General features: G+C 46.4%; 2 protein-coding genes across 6 annotated transcripts in view; both read right to left on the bottom strand.

Annotated features, from left to right (window-relative positions):
- The window catches only part of BBS4 (Bardet-Biedl syndrome 4), a 36,242-nt gene extending 20,287 nt beyond the window's left edge, over positions 1-15,955 (bottom strand). Inside the window, exons 1-2 of one of the 3 annotated variants that reach the window (XM_038146606.1) lie at positions 15,855-15,955; positions 13,995-14,046 (exon numbers count right to left, since the gene is read on the bottom strand). In XM_038146606.1, coding sequence (XP_038002534.1) covers positions 13,995-14,046; positions 15,855-15,878 — 76 coding nt within the window. In that variant the 5' untranslated portion in view covers positions 15,879-15,955. The other 2 variants (XM_038146605.1, XM_038146607.1) reach the window with 2 other exon arrangements.
- A 1,758-nt stretch (positions 15,956-17,713) lies between these two features.
- ARIH1 (ariadne RBR E3 ubiquitin protein ligase 1) overlaps positions 17,714-19,892 on the bottom strand; it is a 51,529-nt gene continuing 49,350 nt past the window's right edge. For 2 of the 3 annotated variants that reach the window (XM_038146609.1, XM_038146611.1), the window contains one exon: positions 17,714-18,489. In XM_038146609.1, coding sequence (XP_038002537.1) covers positions 18,405-18,489 — 85 coding nt within the window. In that variant the 3' untranslated portion in view covers positions 17,714-18,404. The remainder of the gene's footprint in view (positions 18,490-19,892) is intronic. The other variant, XM_038146610.1, reaches the window with a different exon arrangement.

Raw genomic sequence — 19,892 nt, 5'->3', positions numbered from 1 at the left:
GCAGTAATTATGGCAAATCACGGATGGATGTTGCTTAGCGATATCCACGTCGGGTTTACAAGTCGAACACGCCGCTGCGCATTTCATTAAGGCCGGGAATGTATTGCCGGGGACTGGAGTCTCCATGCCGAGGGGTAACCATAGCAACTGGCCCAAAAGCGCCGCGTTTGCAAGTCAATATTGTGACACGGGAACAGAGGCACAGCCGGGCGAGGGCTGGGGACACAGCACAGGGACACCTCCTGCAGCCCTGGGGAGCACGGCACGGAGCAGAGGCACCCCCGGACAGCTGGCTCAGCTCCAGCAGCACAGAGCAGAGGTGAGCCCGGGGAGCCCGGGGGCCCTTTGCCATCAGAGGTGAGGAAGAAGAAACCCTGCAGGGGGAAGGGCTGGATCACATCGGGAGGCAGGTGCCAAGTGTAATTAGCTCTTGGAATGGCTGAGCTTTAATCGCCTCTGGAGCACACCAGGCTCTCCCCCATAACTCACATCAAGTCCAGTTTCACTTAGAGCTCCTAAATCCAACATCCTTCAGCTGTTGAAGTTGGAAAACATTTCACAAAGCCATTCTCATTTTCTTGGTTTTTATTTCTTAAATTCCAGAAGATCCACCTAGATTTATATTAGGGCTGAGAATTAAATGTGCACACTAGCAATTTAAGGTCAAACAGCTTCTAAAGAAGGTTCAACTACCCTAAAACAAATAGAAAGCTCGTAGTCCAAACAAAAAAGTAATCCAAACACACAAAAGAGTAATCCAAACAAAAGAGTAATGCAAACAGGCTAAGCTTACAGAAATGCACAGATCAGGGATCCAAACGTTCCCGAATTCTGCTCTGCTGTGGAGTATCTGGATCTTTGTAAGTAAGGCATTTTAATAAGCGTGTTCCCAGATCAGATTAATTGATTTCTGATAGCTTTATGTTTCCCATTTGTCCTTCTTGGAGTGAAAGGATGAAGGGAAGAGTCAAGAGGCTGCCTAAATAGCCACAAATTGATTGAAACCCCACTATTTCACATCTGAAGCCCATTCAGGGGCGACCTAATTCATTGACACTCTGTAATTACTTCCCTGTGCATGTTACTATTACCATAATAATGGTATTACCAGTGCCAGGGTGTGACAGAAACACAGCACCTGAGGATACTGGAAATGCTTGCCCCATCCCTGGAAGTGTCCAAGGCCAGCCTGGATGGGACTGGGAGCACCCTGGTCCAGTGGAAGGTGTCCCTGGGGTGGGATCAGATGGGCTTTAAGGTCCATTCCAACCCAAACCAGTCTGGGATTCTATAAAAGCAGCTGGACTTGTGTGCCCTTCCTGCCTGGCATCTCCTGGTGCCACAATATGATTAAAACAGCAAACCTGACACACCCGGGCACTTCCCACCTTCTTTTGTAAGTATGGATTTAAGGACAGACCCTGCAAACTCTATGTTCCCATCAACATTCCCCTCACAGTCAGAACTGAACTATTCTTCACCATTTTGTGCCTATCCCTACAGCCTCAAATTGGAAAATCCTGCAGCTATCTGCAATAGGGAATAGTCAAAAGAACTCCAGACACACCCCACCAGGTCTCCTACCATCTGTTCATGCCTTACTGGGAAGGTAAAAAGTACCATTAAAGGGTAAAATAGACACCAGTGTTGTGGGCTAAGGTAAGATGCCAATACACCAGAAAGGGGATGGAGGATTGCTTGTTTAATTCCTGAAGGAAAGAGCTTTTTCACACTTAGGAGACAAGAAGGATGTAATACTCCACTCCCACACCATGGAAACGCCTGCTGGGAACAGGGATGGGAAGGAAGAAATGCTGAACATCAGACTGAGGGCTGAGCAGAACATCAGGCTGCAAAGGGGAAGGGGAAAGCCAAGGAGTTGCCTAAAAGTGCTGGGATGGAGAGAAAATGGAGAAATTAAAAACCACTGTGAGCCCCAGGAGTGAGCACTGTTGACATCTGCAGATAAACCAGCTCTGCTTCCCCCAGGGATGCAGCTGTGAGCTAAGGAAAACTGTGTGATTGGGAAAACACAGGGAGATTTTATGCTCCTTAAAGTCATTTGGAAATAGCAACAAGGCTGACTGAGGAGACACGAATCACTTTTTTTCTTCTTTCTCCCTAAGACAAGCAACTTGAAAACAGGCAAACAATTCTGATGTTTTTCAAAATCTGTGTCTACATTCATGATTAAATTTGACACAGGAACATATCTGATCCCCCAAAAATAGCTGTGGGAAGTAAAGGATTATTACCAGGCTCTGTGCTCTATTCAGATGCAGAAAGAATTAATGGAAATTATTTATACACCTCTCCTGAGCCACAACCACTTAATCTGCATTCCTGCTTTCCCACAAAGCAGTGGATACCTGCTCCTGGTGTATTTATCTCCCTCAGGTTTGCTCCCTCAGCCTGCTGATAAGGGCTGTCACAGTGCAATGGGACACTGCGGTCTCCCGAAGAAAATGGAAATACAAATGCCTGGTTATTTGGGTCTCTAGCTCCAGAGAAAGGGAATAAAACACCTTCTTCAATGTATGGACCTTCAGGATTTTCTCCTATGTCACTGCTGTATGAAGACACACTTTTCTTTGTCACCTCTAGCAATAATCCCAGGCACTGCACAGGTTGGAAAAGTGTGGTTTAGATGCTCCTAGCAGCGAAGAAACAAAAAGCCATTATTTGCTGTAAATCAATCTGCCCAAAGGCCAGCCCAGGAAAACACAATCATCAAAGGACTTAGTATCTACATCAGAAAGAGTTTATAACTTGCATAATTGTCTTTCAGCCTCTCTTTTGTGGGACTACAAAAGTCCTGTGCCAGGGAGTCAATCACCAAAAATATGATTAAATGCCTTTGAAGTGTGTTTTGATTGAATTCAAAAGGGAATCCATCTGATCCCCTCGCTGGCCAGTGATTGATTGCACGAGCCACTTCCAGCAATGTGATTTTTCTTTCTGACAATGCTCCTTTAAGGAAGCCACTGGAGCAGAAACCCTGACAGAATCGGAGTAAGATCATCAGGTTTGTATCTGTGCTGCTCTATCATCACTCTTCCCTTTATTCCTCCTCTTATAGATTTTCTCAAAGGACTGGAAAAAATAAGAATGAGTTATTCCCTTTTGTGTAAACCTCCCTAGAAAATTATTTTGTGCTCGCATCTTCATATTGGGTAATTATAGCTTAGGGGTGAACTATCAGACAGTGGGGTTTAGATTTAATAAAAGGGCTTTAAATTGCTGTAAAAAGAAGAGGGGGGAAAAAGGCCCCAGAAGCTCCTAGGAGATTTCGTGGGGGAAATGATTGCTAAAGCACCAGCAGTGAGAAGTGGTTCAAGAAAAAATGTTAGTCATCTCAGAGGGAAAAAAGCAGTTCAGAGCCCAGCCCTCCTTCCAATCCAGATTATTGGAAAGAGTCCAAGCCCCAGTTCACCCCTTCCAGCTCTGAACCCAACCTGCAGCAGCCTGAGCAAGAGTGGCAAAAGGGCAAAAGACTCAAGAAGACACAAAGAAGAACTTGCCCAAAACCCCAATAACCTAAAGCACACATAACATACAGGACAAAGAAAGGATGGGAAAGCTTTGCAAAGGCAGTTAAATAAAAGTGTTTTAAATTTTTTTTTATTCTGCAGTAGCTTCATGAGCCACAGTCTGGATCCATTGTGGTAGGTACCACGTATGTGGGAAAGGTTTTCCAAAAGGATTCAGCTGTCCCTTTCCAAATTCTAATTCAAAATTCCGCATTGCAAAACAGCATCAGCCAAGAACAGAGATATCTTCCAAACTAACAGACACCCAGGCAGTGCCTCAGTTCCCTATTGTGACATTCTGATATTGAGGCAGCAGAAGCACAAAAGCATTTCATAAAGTGAATCTCAGTATCACAGGATGGTTTGGGTTGGAAGGACCTTAAAGATAATCAAGTCCCACCCTCCTGCCATGGGCAGGGACACCTTCCACTAGCCCAGGGTGCTCCAAGCCCTGTCCAGCCTGGCTTTGAACACTTCCAGGGATTCAGGGGCAGCTGCAGCTGCTCTGGGCACTCTGTGCCAGGGCCTTCCCATCCTCACAGTCAGGAATTTCTTCCCAATATCTATGTCTAAATTCATGATTAAATTTGACATAGGAACATATCTGACCCCCCAAAAAATGGCTGTTGGAAGTAAAGGATTATTACCAGGCTCTGTGCTCTATTCAGATGCAGAAATAATTAATGGAAATAATTTACCCACCTCTCCAGAGCCACAACCATCTTAATCTCCAAGCCCCATCCAAACAGGCCGTGGGCACTTCCAGGGATCCAGGGGCAGCCACAGCTGCTCTGGGCACCCTGTGCCAGGGCCTCACCACCTTCACAGGAATTCCTTCCCAATATCCCGTGTAACCCTGCCCTCTGGCAGTTTAAAACCGCAGTGTTTTGCTCTGACTCCCTCAGAGCAGGAAATGGGGCTGTGGCAAAGAGAGATGCAGGTTAGCAGCTCCCACCATCAGGCCAGGCTCGCTGGGACACACAGCAGCAGCACTGGATGGCTTTGGAGATTCAACCCCCACTTCCAAGTCATTCTGGTCATTGCTTTAACAGCAAACTCCCAATGGCATGAAGGCAACCACCGGTCTCTGCAGGAGAGCATCCACATCTGAGAGGCAGCACACGGAATCCTGTGGGAGCAGCACTCCCAGCCCAGCCTCCTGTGGCTGTGTGCTGACACTACTGCCAGGATCACCATTATTTCCACTCCCAGAGCTTGGGGAAGGTGCAGGCATAGCTGTGGTTAGAGCCCAAACACAGCTCTGTGCTCTCCTCTCCACGTTAAATAAACATGGATCGGGAGGACGAGCCCATCTGTGCCTGTCTCCTTTTTGCCTTGAGCTTCACAAGCTGCCAACGCCAGGAATTCCACTACCGTTTGTAAATCCAGTGTCAGGGAGGGAATGAGCATCTTCTGGGCAAAAATAACATTCAAATAATAGGGCACACACTCCAGCAGCTTCTACAGAACAACACAGCCCTGCAGGGAGCTGGATTTTCTGAAACAAGGTATGATAATGGAGAGAAAGCATTTGTAAGCTCTAATATCAATCTTCTTATCAAGATTTAAAACTAACAGACCGTCTTGGTGTGAGAAGAGCATCCTACAAATTTCTAGCAGAGCCAAATTTGACAAGAAATCCTCTTCCTTCCTCAGACTCCTTTACTGAGACGGTGGCAGTATAAATACATTAGAGCTCTGAAAGAAAACTAGCACAGGAACATTGCTCTTCCTACGCCCAGATCCATCCTCGGAGTTTGAAAATGGAGCCGTTAATGTATTCAAAACTCAGAAATAATGAAAAATAACCCCAAAACCCAGCACTCAGAAGAGGCTCTACGAGCTGTATTTCACTCACCATGTGTGAGTGAATATGTGTGAGAATAGAGGTGTTTGTATGCACAAATCCCTCTAAAATGGATGCAAACAACAAAAAAACAAGGACCAGCTTTACACTGCAGCCGTTCTCTGTTTAATCCCTTTTCCTTGTGTTTTCCCGTTCACAAATTGTTGCTGGAACACCTTTAAATCAAGCCCTAAAGCCGTGTGGTTGCTCGTTATTTACAGTCAGCTGGGGTTAATAAAACTCATCACACACAGCCCGGTGCTGGCGAGGAGCCCTAACTCATCCCCAGAGCCGCCTCCCACGGTTTAATAGCTCCAAGAGGTGCAGGGAAGGCTGGAAGGAGGCTGGAAAACAGCGGTTTAAACAACAAAAAAAAGCAACATTTCTGACTCTCCACCTCCCCCTGCAGGAAAATTAGCCAGGGATAGTGAAAGACTTCAAAATTGTATCTTAAATCTGATTTATACTCTAGGGCATGGGGGAAAAGGGGCATTTTCTCTTGCTACTATGCACTGCATAAATCACACTGAGTTGCTTGCTCAGATTTGTGGTTTTTATCTGATTTAAGACATTTACAGTTCTGAGTTACTCCAAAGAAAGATGGTTTCATTTATCAAATAAATACCCTTATAACTCAATTAATTTGCCACATAAATAGAATTAATTTATTTAATTATTTGTGTTCTACTACATGCTGCTCAAGTTCAACCTGAGGGTGAAGTGGGATGATCTGTAAAGAAACACATACTTGTCATCCCCCTGGATGTCATCCCTCCCAGTGACAGTGAGGTTCCCAGGAGCAGAACCAGTTTGGTCACTGGGAAATCTCTGGTAGGAGTAGGAGGCTGGTGAGATCCCACTGGGCAGTCCTGAGTCCATGTGGGGGGATGAGATTCACACTCATCTTTAACACAACTACATGATCCTGATCATTACTCCATAAAAAGTTTAATTCAGGCCTGATAATGCTCAATTCAAATCTAAAATTTGATTCAAACAAATAATATTGGAGAGAAGTTTAGTAACAAATACCTTTAAAAAGAAATTTGAAAAAGGATGGTCTTTCTGAAAAATGAGAACTGAAGTCTGTTTGCTCTGCACGAGCCAATTTTGACCATCAGCACTGACTGCTGAGCAGAGATGTGCTCAGAACAGAGGAAAAACCAAAAAACAGTGGGAAAACCCAAAAAACAGAGTGCTTTACATGTTAGTTCTCAAGTCCCTGAGGATGCAGACACCACACTTGGAGATACTCAAGGATCCAAGTCCTGGCATGACATCCCAACTCTTCTCTGTTTAAACCATGTCCTGCTTGATGCCTTGTGCTCGTGTAGGCAGGTGGAGTGTGAGCTCTCTCCAGGTGTCTGTTCCCAGATTTGGGGAGCAGAGCACACCATTGCAAAGGCATGGCAATGAAATGCCTGATGAACAGCAGAGGTGGTCTGAGATACTGCTGGCTCCTCCCACAGCAACACTGGGATGGAAGATATTTGCCCCACAAAGTGGCTGCAGGCATTCCCAAAATAACCAGCTTCTCATTAATTCCAGCACCAGGAGCAAAGTAGTTTGGGGATTTCCAGTTCTAATCCCTCCTCTGGCTTTAATTCCTATGCTTAGTCTTTTTCTGGCTACAGCATGAGGTATTTTGCATGGAAATTGAAACTAAAATCGTTATAAGGCATTTGTAAGAAAAGCTTTTCCTTTAGAAAGCAAAATAAAATTCCAGCACGGAGAGGACCAGAATCCAGCCACATCAGTCTTTGAAACCTCCCAATCCATAAGGAACAGCACCTAGAACCTGTCCTCAGTTCATCCACTGCCAAAGAATTTATATTGAAGGAATATTATATGAACATAGATATATATACACAAAAAATATAGAAGCTGGTCTTGCAAACATTTCAGTACTCCCTACACAAGACCCTATAGTTTGAGTTCTTCCAGCCTCATTGCCTCAGGATGTTTTCCAGGAGAGAAATCCCAGCCTATCCCAGGATGAACATTTGCCCGTGCACCTTCACTCTTCCCTACTGCACAAATGTGTTCATGATACAGTCTTTAATTACACAGTCACAGAAGCACGCCCTGCCTCCTTCTCATTAGAAGTATAAAAATGAATCACAGTCAGGCAGGGAATGAAATTATTGAGAATTATGAATAAACCAGTGACAAAATCCCAGGACTTGCAGCGTGTGTAATGCAGCTGGAAGTGTCGGCAGCGAAGGGGACAGGCCCTGCAAGAAGTGAATGGAAACATTTTTTATTCAAAAAGCCCTCAGTGAGCTGCTCCTTGCTCAACATGTCCAGTCATTCCTGTGCCACAGATGCTGTTGGAGAGATGGGCTAAATGTAACAGGTGATTCTGTCACTACAGACTCAGATGCTCAAATTCCAGCTGCACAGACATTGGGAATTCTGACTCTTGAGTGAGCTGCATCTCCTTTAAGTGTCTGAAAATGAAGATATGAGTGACTTGCCTTGGGCTGTCTCCAAGGTAAAAGAGAGGAACAGGCATCCTTAGGAAGGGATTCCTCCCAGCACAGGTGGCTGGGAGAGGTCAGGGAATGGCACAGATGCCTTTTCCACTGACTCAACATGGAGCACGGGTGATCTGCTGAGCCTCGCTCTGCATCAGAGACATCTCAATGCAGAGAGATGAATCCCACCCTTCCTAAATTTGTCACTTACTATTTTTACAGCATTATTTTTAAATTCCCACCAGGAGATGCTATTTTGCCTGTACGCAGCATGCCAACCAACTGCAGCCGAAGGCTTTAAAATCAAAAGCAACTTGCCTGGCACCAAGGACTTTCAAAGAAGCTTCAAAAAACGAATTTACCTGTTTTAAAAACTGCCACTAAAATGTTCCCTGTTGTGCTGCCTGCAAAGGATTCCCTGCTCCTGTCAGCACAGATATTAATATACACACACAAGAGGGCAGAGCTGTGCTAGCACACTCCAGTTTAAATATTACCCGTTCTTTGCAGTACAGGGATTACTGGGCTGTTATTCTGGGGAGAAGAGGATGAAGTGAAGGATATTTTAGAATTTAATTACCCAGAAATGATAATCCATTTTTTAATCTCACTACTCAAAACTAGAAGCTTCATCAGATCCCGAGCATCACACACAGCACTCACTGCTCCCCACTTATCGGCGAGATGGAAATGCCCAAGTCTCTTACATAAAACAATGATGTAATTACCAACTAATCTAGCTTATTTAGGAACCAATTTCTTCCCACAAGGTTGGGGGTTCAAATGGACTAAAAGATCTTGGCTCGCACGTGGCTAAATGGAAGCGAGTGGGTATGGACAGATAAGGGCTGGATTGGCTCCCTCCGACCATGCCATTCCCAGTAAGGCCTTTTCTTTCTGACACACTTAGAAGTATTAATTAATTTAACTCAAGGGGGTTGTTTTTATCTGGATTTCTCAGGCAGCTTCACTCTTGCAAGTTCAAAGGCAGCTTTGAAGCCAGCTCAAAGAATGGATTTATATTGATTTAAGAAACTGTATCAGAAATTCAGAAATGATCAGTACTGCAAGTGCATGGAATCGACTCCATGGGGTAGAGAGTTCCTGCTCTTCAGATGAAATACTCACAGAATCCCTTAAAACATCTGCAGGAGCAGGAGGGATCCCCACGGGTTCATCTGCACAAGCAGGAGCCACCCAGAGAGAGACAGGACAGCTCATCAAAAGCCACTTACCTATTTCTGCACAATCTGAGCATTATTTATTATTATTTATTGCATTATTGTTTATTAGCATTATTAAGAGCCACATTTTGAGATTGTTCATTGGCACCTCCTAAGCAGAGCCACCACTCAACAGGCCAAGCAGTGCATTGTAATAAATCCATTTATATGATGCTTTTCATTCCATGTCTCCCAATGTTCTGTTAACCAAAAGCCTGCAGCATCCAAAACCTGTCACTGGATATTAGGCCAAGCTTGTGGTTGATAAATGGAAAGCAACAAAAGCCAGAGCACTTTGCCAAAGGTCACAGTTAAATCCTTCCTCCAAACCCTAGAAAAAACAAACCTACAAAGCATCCAAAAAATACCCCAATGCCCAGGTCAGGGAGAACACTTGATGTCTGCTAATAGTTTTACAGTGTTTTCATTTTGAAAATTATTTACCTGACCCTTCCTGTGGTAAGTGTAGAGGTGGTTGATGACAATTCAGAATTCTCATTCTTGACAGATTAATGGATTTTTAGGACAAGTTCTTCCCAGTGATTCAAGCAAAATCAATTTTGCTTCAGTGAGTTTATTATACTGTGTACATATTTAGGATTCTACCTTGTCATTAAAACACCATCAGTGCATCTCAGAAAGTCTGAGGTCTCATATTCATGTAGAAATCCAAATGCATTTAAAATTGTCCCATTAACCTCTGAACTGTTATTAGACAAACACAAGCTCTGAACTTACTTTCGAAACATTTTTTCCACAATAAAGGGAAATAAATTTGAGTTATGTTCCATAAAAATCAACAATACAAGCTGGTAAAAGCACTTCTCCACTCCAATACTATCAGATGCTATAAAATGATTTGATTTGCCTGCGTGGGAAAAAAGAAAGCGAGAAGATGGGAGACAGCCTATCTCAATTCCAAACCAGTAAAGCATTTAGGAAAACATCTGATTAATTTAGAATGCAGGAGGGAGATTAAAACCCCACCTCAGCAGAGTGACATGAACTCCTTATCACTTCAAGGAACAGAGCTCCCTTTATTCCACCCTCAGCTGCTTGGGGATCAACAGAGGGAGAGTTATGGATGGAGCAACAAAGGGAACTGATTTTGGGAGAAGCTCTCCCAACAGGGGATAAAGGACAAAATAATGAATGCCACTCCAGTGTCAGCTGCTGAGGGACAGTTGTCACCAAGGGTGGCCATAGGATACTTGGAGGGAATCACCTCCACTCGTGCCATTAATTCAGATCAGATCACTGCAGGGAGAGATTTCAAACCTGATCCCACCAACACCATCTGCTCCAGAACCCCGCTGAACTCATCCTCTCCCCCCAGGGCTGGCCTGCCCACAAGCCAGACTCTCCCAAACCCCAACTCTGGGGCTTTGGCAGCCCAACAGCCACAAGATGGATCAGCTACTTCATGAGCAAATTCCACCTCCAAACTCAATGTATCCTTCTAAGAGCCAAACAATCCAGTTGCTAAACACTGCTTGTAGGTTCCACCTTCTCTTGGCTCATAGGGAGGATCATGAGAGGAAAGCAAGAACACTGAGGGGAAGCTGCTCAATTCAGTTCAATATATCCAATGGAAAGCAAGAACAGGGAGGGGAAGCTGCTCAATTCAGTTCAATATATCCAATGGAAAGCAAGAACAGGGAGGGGAAGCTGCTCAATTCAGTTCAATATGTCCAATGGAAAGCAAGAACAGGGAGGGGAAGCTGCTCAATTCAGTTCAATATATCACAACAGTGAGAGGAAAGCTGCTCAATTCAGTTCAATATATCCAATGGAAAGCAAGAACACTGAGGGGAAGCTGCTCAATTCAGTTCAATATGTCCAATGGAAAGCAAGAACACTGAGGGGAAGCTGCTCAATTCAGTTCAATATGTCCAATGGAAAGCAAGAACAGGGAGGGGAAGCTGCTCAATTCAGTTCAATATGTCCAATGGAAAGCAAGAACACTGAGGGGAAGCTGCTCAATTCAGTTCAATATGTCCAATGGAAAGCAAGGAACACTGAGGGGAAGCTGCTCAATTCAGTTCAATATATCCAATGGAAACCAAGGAACAGTAAGAGGAAAGCTGCTCAATTCAGTTCAATATGTCCAATGGAAAGCAAGAACAGGGAGGGGAAGCTGCTCAATTCAGTTCAATATATCCAATGGAAACCAAGGAACACTGAGGGGAAGCTGCTCAACTCAGGTTCAATGTATCCAATGGAAAGCAAGGAACACTGAGGGGAAGCTGCTCAATTCAGGTTCAATATATCCCATGGAAAGCAAGGAACACTGAGGGGAAGCTGCTCAATTCAGGTTCAATATATCCCATGGAAAGCAAGGAACACTGAGGGGAAGCTGCTCAATTCAGGTTCAATATATCAGACCTGCATCACTGAAAACGTGGCCTTCTGGTTAAAGCTACAAACCTCATGTGTGTATTTTGTCATTCCGATGATTTTTGGCAAATTTGAGACTCCATTCTCAGAAACACACATTTAATAGCTCACTCCTGCCCAGTACAAACCCAGACAAGCTGAACAGGCTGGATGCAGGCCTGTGATGGTTAACACAGGGCCTCAGCAATGACTTGGTCCCACTCTGCTACACCGGTGTGCAGCCACATCATCCATTATTGCTCTATTTGGGCATGAATTTTACCCACACCAAACTGTTCATATGGCCTCTGCATTTAACAGACCTGCTTGTGCTAATGTTGAGTTCAGGACCTCTCTTGCCAGAGAAAACACTGACACTGAAGCTTTATCCTGCTTGAAAACACAATGCAAATATTAAAAGGCAATTTGCTGCAACAGAAAGCGGCCATTCAATGTTTAAAATGCCAGTTTAAAGTAAGTTTAGCAGCACTCTTCTGTTCAAACAGCACTGATGTAGCCTGGCTCCTAAAGTTCATCGTAATTCTCCTCATCCAAACTAAAATGGGATGAGATATTTAATTAAGATGTTCTACAAATATTCTATTAAAAAAACGCAGCTGTCATGGGAAATAGATGCTGCTCTTTCCTGCCAAATTCCACAAAAAAATATCCAACATCCTTTCGTTCTCCCTCCTCCTCCTTTTCATGCCCCCAGCCCCCCACCCACACACAGAGGACACTGTTACATCACTCCAAGTACAAATCTTTTTGCTGCCCTCATTTCCCAGAGATTAACGATCAGGCAGCTCAAATCAGCTTTCCCAGCTGCACTGAAGTCAAATATTAAATGGCAAAGCCCAAAGGCTTTGAAGGCATTTCAGTCAGAACAACCCGAGGTGTGCCAGGCCTGGAGATGCCTCAATTTACCTTAAAGGACAGAAAAGAGAATTACAAAAGTCACGGGCTAGAGGATTTTTTTAAAAATCATCACAGTTTACTTGGAGTCAAGGGTTGTGTCAGTATAAAGGGAGATCCAGAGGCACAAATAAATGGGACTTGCACAAGGAGCAGAGCAGGGTGGGGGTTATGGAGGATGAGATGGGAGTCATAACCTTTATAGGAAAGGATAGAGATGAAATAGCTCACCAGGGAGCCCATCAGTGCCTCCATGGAAGTCAGACTAATTGCCTCAAAGTAACCAATTTAGAGTAATTTTAGAGCAATCATTGCTCTGAAAGAGTTGAGGGTCAAGATAAAAGTAAATTTGGGAGTTATTTTCACTTTCATGCAGGCCTGAAGCAGTAGCAATCTTCTCCTCAGCTCTGGGCAAGCTACCACAGAGGCCTGGGCTTGTGCTGAGCCAGGACAGCCACACTGTGCTCCAGGGCTGGAGTTCTCCCACCAGGAATCGGGACTGTGCAAGGTTGGCCTGAGCTCCCCAAAAGCAAAGTGGCTCTTCCAGCTTCCCAAGGCCTACAAGCAGGACGCAAAACCCAGCTAGGCAGAATGTCACTGCAGTGCCCAGCTGCCAGTCAAACTCCTCTTTACTGCCAGCATTATCCCAAGGCAGGCTCCGTCCCAAGGAATGCTCGGACAGGCACATCGGGGCAGAAAATGGCCGAAGGACAGTGCTCACCCGCTGGGGCTCCCTGATGCAAAGGCAAGGGAAAAGGAGGACTGCTTCTGGCACCGGGAGTAAATACTCTTAACTGGAATCTGAATTGATGGGCCCTCTGCACACTCGAGAAAGGAGAATCCATCAACAACCATCCCAAAAGCTCAGCTCAGGAAGGCACAAAAGCTCTGCAGCGACCACGTCTGTGTGGGAAGGGGAGCAGGGCCAGAGAAGGGAACACTCATTGTGTATGACAGGACAAGTGCTGCCTCAAGAATGAGGGAAAGCAGAACAGGAGAGGCTCAAGAATTCCCTCAAAAAACAGCAGGATTTGGTCAAACGTTTTGAACCAACAAAAGAAATTGTACCTGTTCCAGTTTAGAGTCAACCAAGATTTCAAACCAACAATTTGCACTGAGTGAACTGACACATTTTCATTATTAAAAAGAAGCAAACAAAAGCAAATAAACTATAATTAAACTCACAGCCTGCCTGATTTGATATCACTTTTACTTCAAAAATTGGAACAGGTGAAGTAAAAAAACCTCACAAGACAGAATGTTTGCTTCCCAAGATTATTTCCAGAGCAAGACATCATTCTGAAGAACCCAAAACAAACCCGTTATTGTTTGAGAGGATAAATGAGTATCAAACTCATTAAGAGCCCCACAAGTAAGTACACAATAAAATAAACAGTCTCACAGATTATAAGCAAACATGATCCAGGCTGTGGCTATGGCAAGTCAGCCAGGAACAGCACTGAGCTCACAGAGACCCTGGAAAAATACTGGTACTCAGCAAATTACAGTCTAGACAGTCTTCTCTTTTCCCAGAGGACATTTATTTCCTCCTAGACAGCTGCAAACACTATAGAAGAAACCTTAAAACCAACCTGCCCAAGAAACACAACCAGATCTTCAAACAAACCTTTTTTAGGACGGGGTTTTGTTGGTTCTGTAGCCGCTGGCGATGAAGAAACCTGGAAAGACAGAAACCAGGAGTGGTAAATAGACCAGGCAAGGTTTCTTGAAGCTCTGTTCCAGAAAATAATCAGAAAGGACAACTGGCAAATCCCAAAGGAGGGCATAAAAATAGCAGCATTGCTGCTGGACAAACTCTGCCCTGCCAAGCAAGGCAGAGATTTCTGTTCCACAGCTCGATTAAATAAACACCCTCATTGTGGACACATCCCTGCTCCTGGGGCCGCTTCTGATCACCTGCATCCTGGGAAGGGATCTTTACCTTGCAAAAAACAACACTGCAGCACTGAAGAACCTAATTAGAGATCCCACAGAAAATAAGCCAAAACCATTTATCATAAAACATTTACGAAGTTAATGAGGGCAAAGCTTTTCCCTGGGAACCATCTGAGTCCACAGGATGTGAGCACAGGGATCATCACATGGAGGGCAGGGAACCTCCCCCAGCAAACACCGTCCAGAGCTCCCACTCTGTGGAAAATACATTAATGTTATATGATTTTCTTACTTTGCATCAACCATCAAACCTTCATGGAAGAGAAATGGATTTACAGAGGAAAGTATTTTTATTTTCCACTCTGCTTTTTGGGAAACACAACACAGGATTTTATACACCTGTGTCACCTCCCCGCTCCTCAATAAATAATTTTCAAAGTCAGAGATTCAGTCAATCTTTGTTCCTTGCAATGTTTTGGGAACATTTTCTAGTTGCATCTTTTTTCTTACTGGAGATAGGGAAGTTCAGAGATGCTGAGACATAAAAAATAACCCAAGAAAGGATCTTCCTTATTTTTTTTTTTTTTTACTGTTTACTTTTTTGGTTTTTAATAGTTTTTAAATTTTTATTGACTTTCCAGATTCCTACTGTGAAAAATTGAGCTGCTATTTTCATGGATTTACCCAAATCTGAGCACTTCATCCTCAACAGGAATAACCAGCACAAACACCTCATTTTTTTACATTTGCAATCTTTTTCTAATCTGCACAGCCATCATTCTGAGTCCTCTCACTCTGCTAAGACTGTTCCGGAGTTTCTCCTATTTCCTCCTCACCTGAGTAACCTTCTACCCATCCTTTTATCCAGATCATTTCTAAGTACACTGAACAACCCAGGCCTGGTACTGACCCCTGCGGGGCTCCACAGCAACCACCCTCCACCCCAAAAAACTAAGGAATTATGGAACGGCTTTGGTTGGAAGGACCTTAAAGATCATTTCATTCCAGCCCCTGCCATGGGCAGGGACACCTTCCACTGTCCCAGGGTGCTCCAAGCCCTGTCCAACCTGGCCTTGGGCACTGCCAGGGATCCAGGGGCAGCCACAGCTGTGCCAGGGCCTCACCACCTCACAGGGAGAAACTTTCCCCCCAGTATCCCATCCAGCCCTGCCCTCTGGCAGTGGAAGCCATTCCCTGTGTCCTGTCCCTCCAGGCCTTGTCCCCAGTCCCTCTCCAGCTCTCCTGGAGCCCCTTCAGGCCCTGGCAGGGGCTCTGAGCTCTCCCTGAGCCTCTTTTTCTGCAGGCTGCACACCCCCAGCTTCCTGAGCCGCTGCTCGTGCTGCAGCCCCTTCCCCGTCTCCATTACTCCTCCCCCGTTGCCGCACCTCATAACCGATAATTAATGGGGATTACTTCAGCACAGGCTGAATTGCCCTCACGTTTTCCACGCCAAGTGTGCAGCTTAAAAACTCGCTCTTCAAAAGGACTTCCCGCCCCCACCGCCGCCGCTCACTTCTCTTCACCTCCGCTCCCGTCCCTCGCCCCTCCCGTCCCTCTCGGCCCCTCAGCCCGGGCGCCTCTCTCCCCTCACCGCGCTGTCCTGCGGCTCCGCCATGGCCGCGGCGGGCCGGGGTTGCCATGGCGACCGCCCGCCACTTCCGGCGCGGCCATGGCGCGCGCGGCACGGCGGGAAGGCGGTGGCGGGAGGACTGCCCCCACACACACCCAATCCCGGCCCCCGTTTAACCTGAAAAACACCCCAAAGAGCACAGAAATAATAAAATGTCCGGCTTTTGAAAGGTTTTATTGGGAACTCCGCGGTGTGGAGGGAAATGAGGCCGCCGGTGAGGAGGGAGAGCCCGGGAAGCGCTGAGCGGCCGCGGCCCCGCTCCCTCCCCGCCCCACGGCAGCAGCAGGCAGGGAGGCTGGGATGGCGGATTCTGTTTATTTTCCTTTTTATTTCCAGTGTCTGTGGGGATGGTAATTCACCTGCGAGCGCCTGGAACCCGGAGGAAAGGAAGTGCAGCAGGTTCTCCCACAGAACAGGGCTCTGTCACTCTTTGGCTTTGCCAACAGCCATGGGGATGGAGGACGCCACAGAGCGGGTTTCCTCTGGAGCGGAGTGCCCGCATCCCTGGCGCGTTCCTTTCGGGGAACACGGAGTGAAAACCCAACGCCTCTGTGCCTGCACCTGCCCTGACCAGCCCAGCTTCCGAGTGTTTCAGCGCACGGACGGAGAATTCCCAGCGGGAACGGCAGGGACGGATTCGGGCAGGGCCGCTCCCACGCAGCTCTGCGCCATCCCACCCCTCCAGCAGCAGCAGCAGGGACAGCACAGGGAAAGCGGCTGCGCTCCCTCACGTCTGATTGCCAGGGCAAGTAAAGGGAAAAGCAGGTATAACAGGGACAAAACCGCATCCGTGGAACGCCGGTAGGAGCGGTGAGGGAGCCGAAGTGAGCCCGTGCCAGCTGGGAACGGCATCCCGGGTCCCAGCCCTGCCTGGGATCTGCCTTTTTTATCTGATCCCTTCACAGCTTCCATCCCCTGGAAGCTGGCAGAGCGGCAGGAGGCTTGGAGGACACTTGCCTGGCGAAAAATACCACAGAAGGAATTCCTATACAGGAGTAAATTTAATAAAACCACCACCAATTGTTTACTTTAACATAGCTCTTGTTACAGAAATCATAAAAATGGACTCAGTAGCTAAACTCATTAGTTCTTTCCCCTTTTAATTGAAAAATACTCTGCTGATTTCAGCTTCTACTGCACTAGATGGAGTGTTAAATAGTTGCCAGGACTGGATGCCCAGTGATCGGAGCCCAAAACAAACACAAAGACAATTCCATCAGCTTTCCTTTTCAATGTTACGACTCGTTATAATGAAGTGAAAATTAAAACAGCGAGAAAGGGTCCATTTGACAGATGAAAGGTGGAGGGAGAGGAGATCCACAGCCGAAATCTCGAAGGAAGTCTTTGGAGAAGTGCAAAACACCCCTCCTTGTCCTGCCTCGGGATCCAAAACAAACCTCTAAGCACACGCACAAACACACACACACTCACACGCCTCCTCTGGGATCACAGCACGTGTCCTGCGTGCACCACTGGGAACAGAGAGCTGGATTTGGGCAGGTAAAGATCTGGGGCTGAAAATAAACCAAGAAAAAGGCAAGGCATCCTGAACCAGAGCTCCAGGAGCTGCGAGGGGCCGCGTCCGTCGCCAGCAATGGATACACACACAGACCTGGGGGAGGCCCTGGACAGAAAGGAACTGCAGGAAGAGGAGAAACCCAACTGCTCTGGGAAAAGCCTTCCAAAAAGAAAAAAAAAATAAAATATATATATATAGATATATTCACTACACCAGCACACGCTTCCCCCACCCCAGCCCAGGGAAAAAAAAAAAACAAAACCAAACAAAAGAATCAAACTGAAAGAAAATGCACAGCAAATAGACATAATCTTGAAGATTTTTAAAGAATAAATATTTTTTGTAATTAAACATTATGCAAACACGTGCCACGCTTGCTCTTTGTCCATGCATATGCACTATATACAACTTTGAAAAATACTGTGTTGTCCTCTTTTTGTTTTAAAAGTCATATACAAAGGTTGGGTTTTTTTTTTTTTCCTTGCTGTGTACCCCCCTCCTTCCCTCCCCAGAAATCCTCTTTACAATGAGCCAATCCACATTCATCCATGTATTTGGGTGGCAGAGAGGAGGAGGGGGGCGGGAGAGCCACCCCCCCTTACCAAAGTCCATCAAAATGGCTGGTTTGGACATGAAAAGCAGTGTCAAGAAACTGGTTTAAGTTTCATCTGTACTACACACAGGAAAAGAAAGAGAGAAAAGAAAAAGGAGTCGGCTTGGAGAATGAAGCTACGTTACAAGTTAAAGTTGGAGGGTTTTTTAGTGCGTCTGTCACACTCTTGGCCGCCTAGAATACTGTTGTACAATGGTTTATCTACCTTTTTTTTTTATTACAATATAATTTACTTAATTTTTCTGTTAACAAAACAGAATCCCGGTACTACAGACCAGCGGTGTAAGAGGCGGAGCAGCGCCCTGGGTGGGTTTTATTGGAATTGCATGAGCACTCTAGGATGGGAAAGGGTTCAGAGTTCATTGCTGCGGGGCCGGGCTCAGTCCTCGATGTACTCCCACAGGTCCTTCTCGTAGCCTTCATGCACGTGCTGCAACAAAACCCTCCGCCGGCTCTCGCAGTATCTGCAGGGGACAGGGACAGCATGGAAAAGGAACATCAGGAATCATGGAGCATCCCTGGCAGCGAGTTACCCAAACCTACAGCATGCCTCACTTCCTGTCCCAGACTGCAAGGCAAGACGTACTCTGCTTGCCACCTGGATGGCAGCTGTCTTCTGTTACATGGGCAGCTCTCCTTATCTCTTCCACGACCCCTCCTCCCTCTGGGAGACATCTGATAAGAGGCTATTGAATGTCACTGCATGATAAGAACTACAGCATCCCATTGGGAGATGCTCCCCCAGAGGGAGGAGCCAAGCATTCCTACCCAGATATAATCCTGACATTCTGGAACACCAGCACACACAGCTTTTCTCCACTGGATTTTCCCAGAGAACAGCTGCCTCTTCCACTGCATCTTCACAGGGAGACTGCACCTTTCTACAGGATCCCTGCTCCAGCAGAAACACCCCTGATACTCCAGGAGGACTGCAGCCACAATTCCAATTGCACTGCTACAGGATCCCTGCTCCAGCAGAGCCACCCCTGACACTCAAGAGGACTGCAGCCACAATTCCAATTGCACTGCTACAGGATCCCTGCTCCAGCAGAGCCACCCCTGACACTCCAGGAGGACTGCAGCCACAATTCTAATTGAATTCTACAGGATCCCTGCCCCAGCAGAAACACCCCTGACACTCCAGGAGGACTGCAGCCACAATTCCAATTGCACTGCTACAGGATCCCTGCTCCAGCAGAAACACCCCTGACACTCCAGGACTGCAGCCACAATTCTAATTGAATTCTACAGGATCCCTGCTCCAGCAGAAACACCCCTGACACTCCAGGAGGACTGCAGCCACAATTCCAGTTGAATTCTACAGGATCTCTGCTCCAGCAGAACCACAGCTAACACTCCAGGACTGCAGCCACAATTCCAATTGCACTGCTACAGGATCCCTGCTCCAGCAGAGCCATCCCTGACACTCCAGGAGGACTGCAGCCACAATTCCAATTGCACTGCTACAGGATCCCTGCTCCAGCAGAAACACCCCTGACACTCCAGGAGGACTGCAGCCACAATTCCAATTGAATTCTACAGGATCCCTGCCCCAGCAGAAACACCCCTGACACTCCAGGAGGACTGCAGCCACAATTCCAATTGCACTGCTACAGGATCCCTGCTCCAGCAGAAACACCCCTGACACTCCAGGACTGCAGCCACAATTCCAATTGCACTGCTACAGGATCCCTGCTCCAGCAGAGCCACCCCTGACACTCCAGGAGGACTGCAGCCACAATTCCAATTGAATTCTACAGGATCCCTGCTCCAGCAGAACCACACCTGACACTCCAGGAGGACTGCAGCCACAATTCCAATTGAATTCCACAGGATCCCTGCTCCAGCAGAACCACACCTGACACTC

Source organism: Motacilla alba, chromosome 10, assembly GCF_015832195.1.
Source record: "Motacilla alba alba isolate MOTALB_02 chromosome 10, Motacilla_alba_V1.0_pri, whole genome shotgun sequence".
In the NCBI taxonomy this organism is placed as follows: Eukaryota; Metazoa; Chordata; class Aves; order Passeriformes; family Motacillidae; genus Motacilla; species Motacilla alba.
The sequence above is the reverse complement of the archived record's forward strand: the minus strand, read 5'-3'. Positions and strand labels throughout refer to the sequence as shown.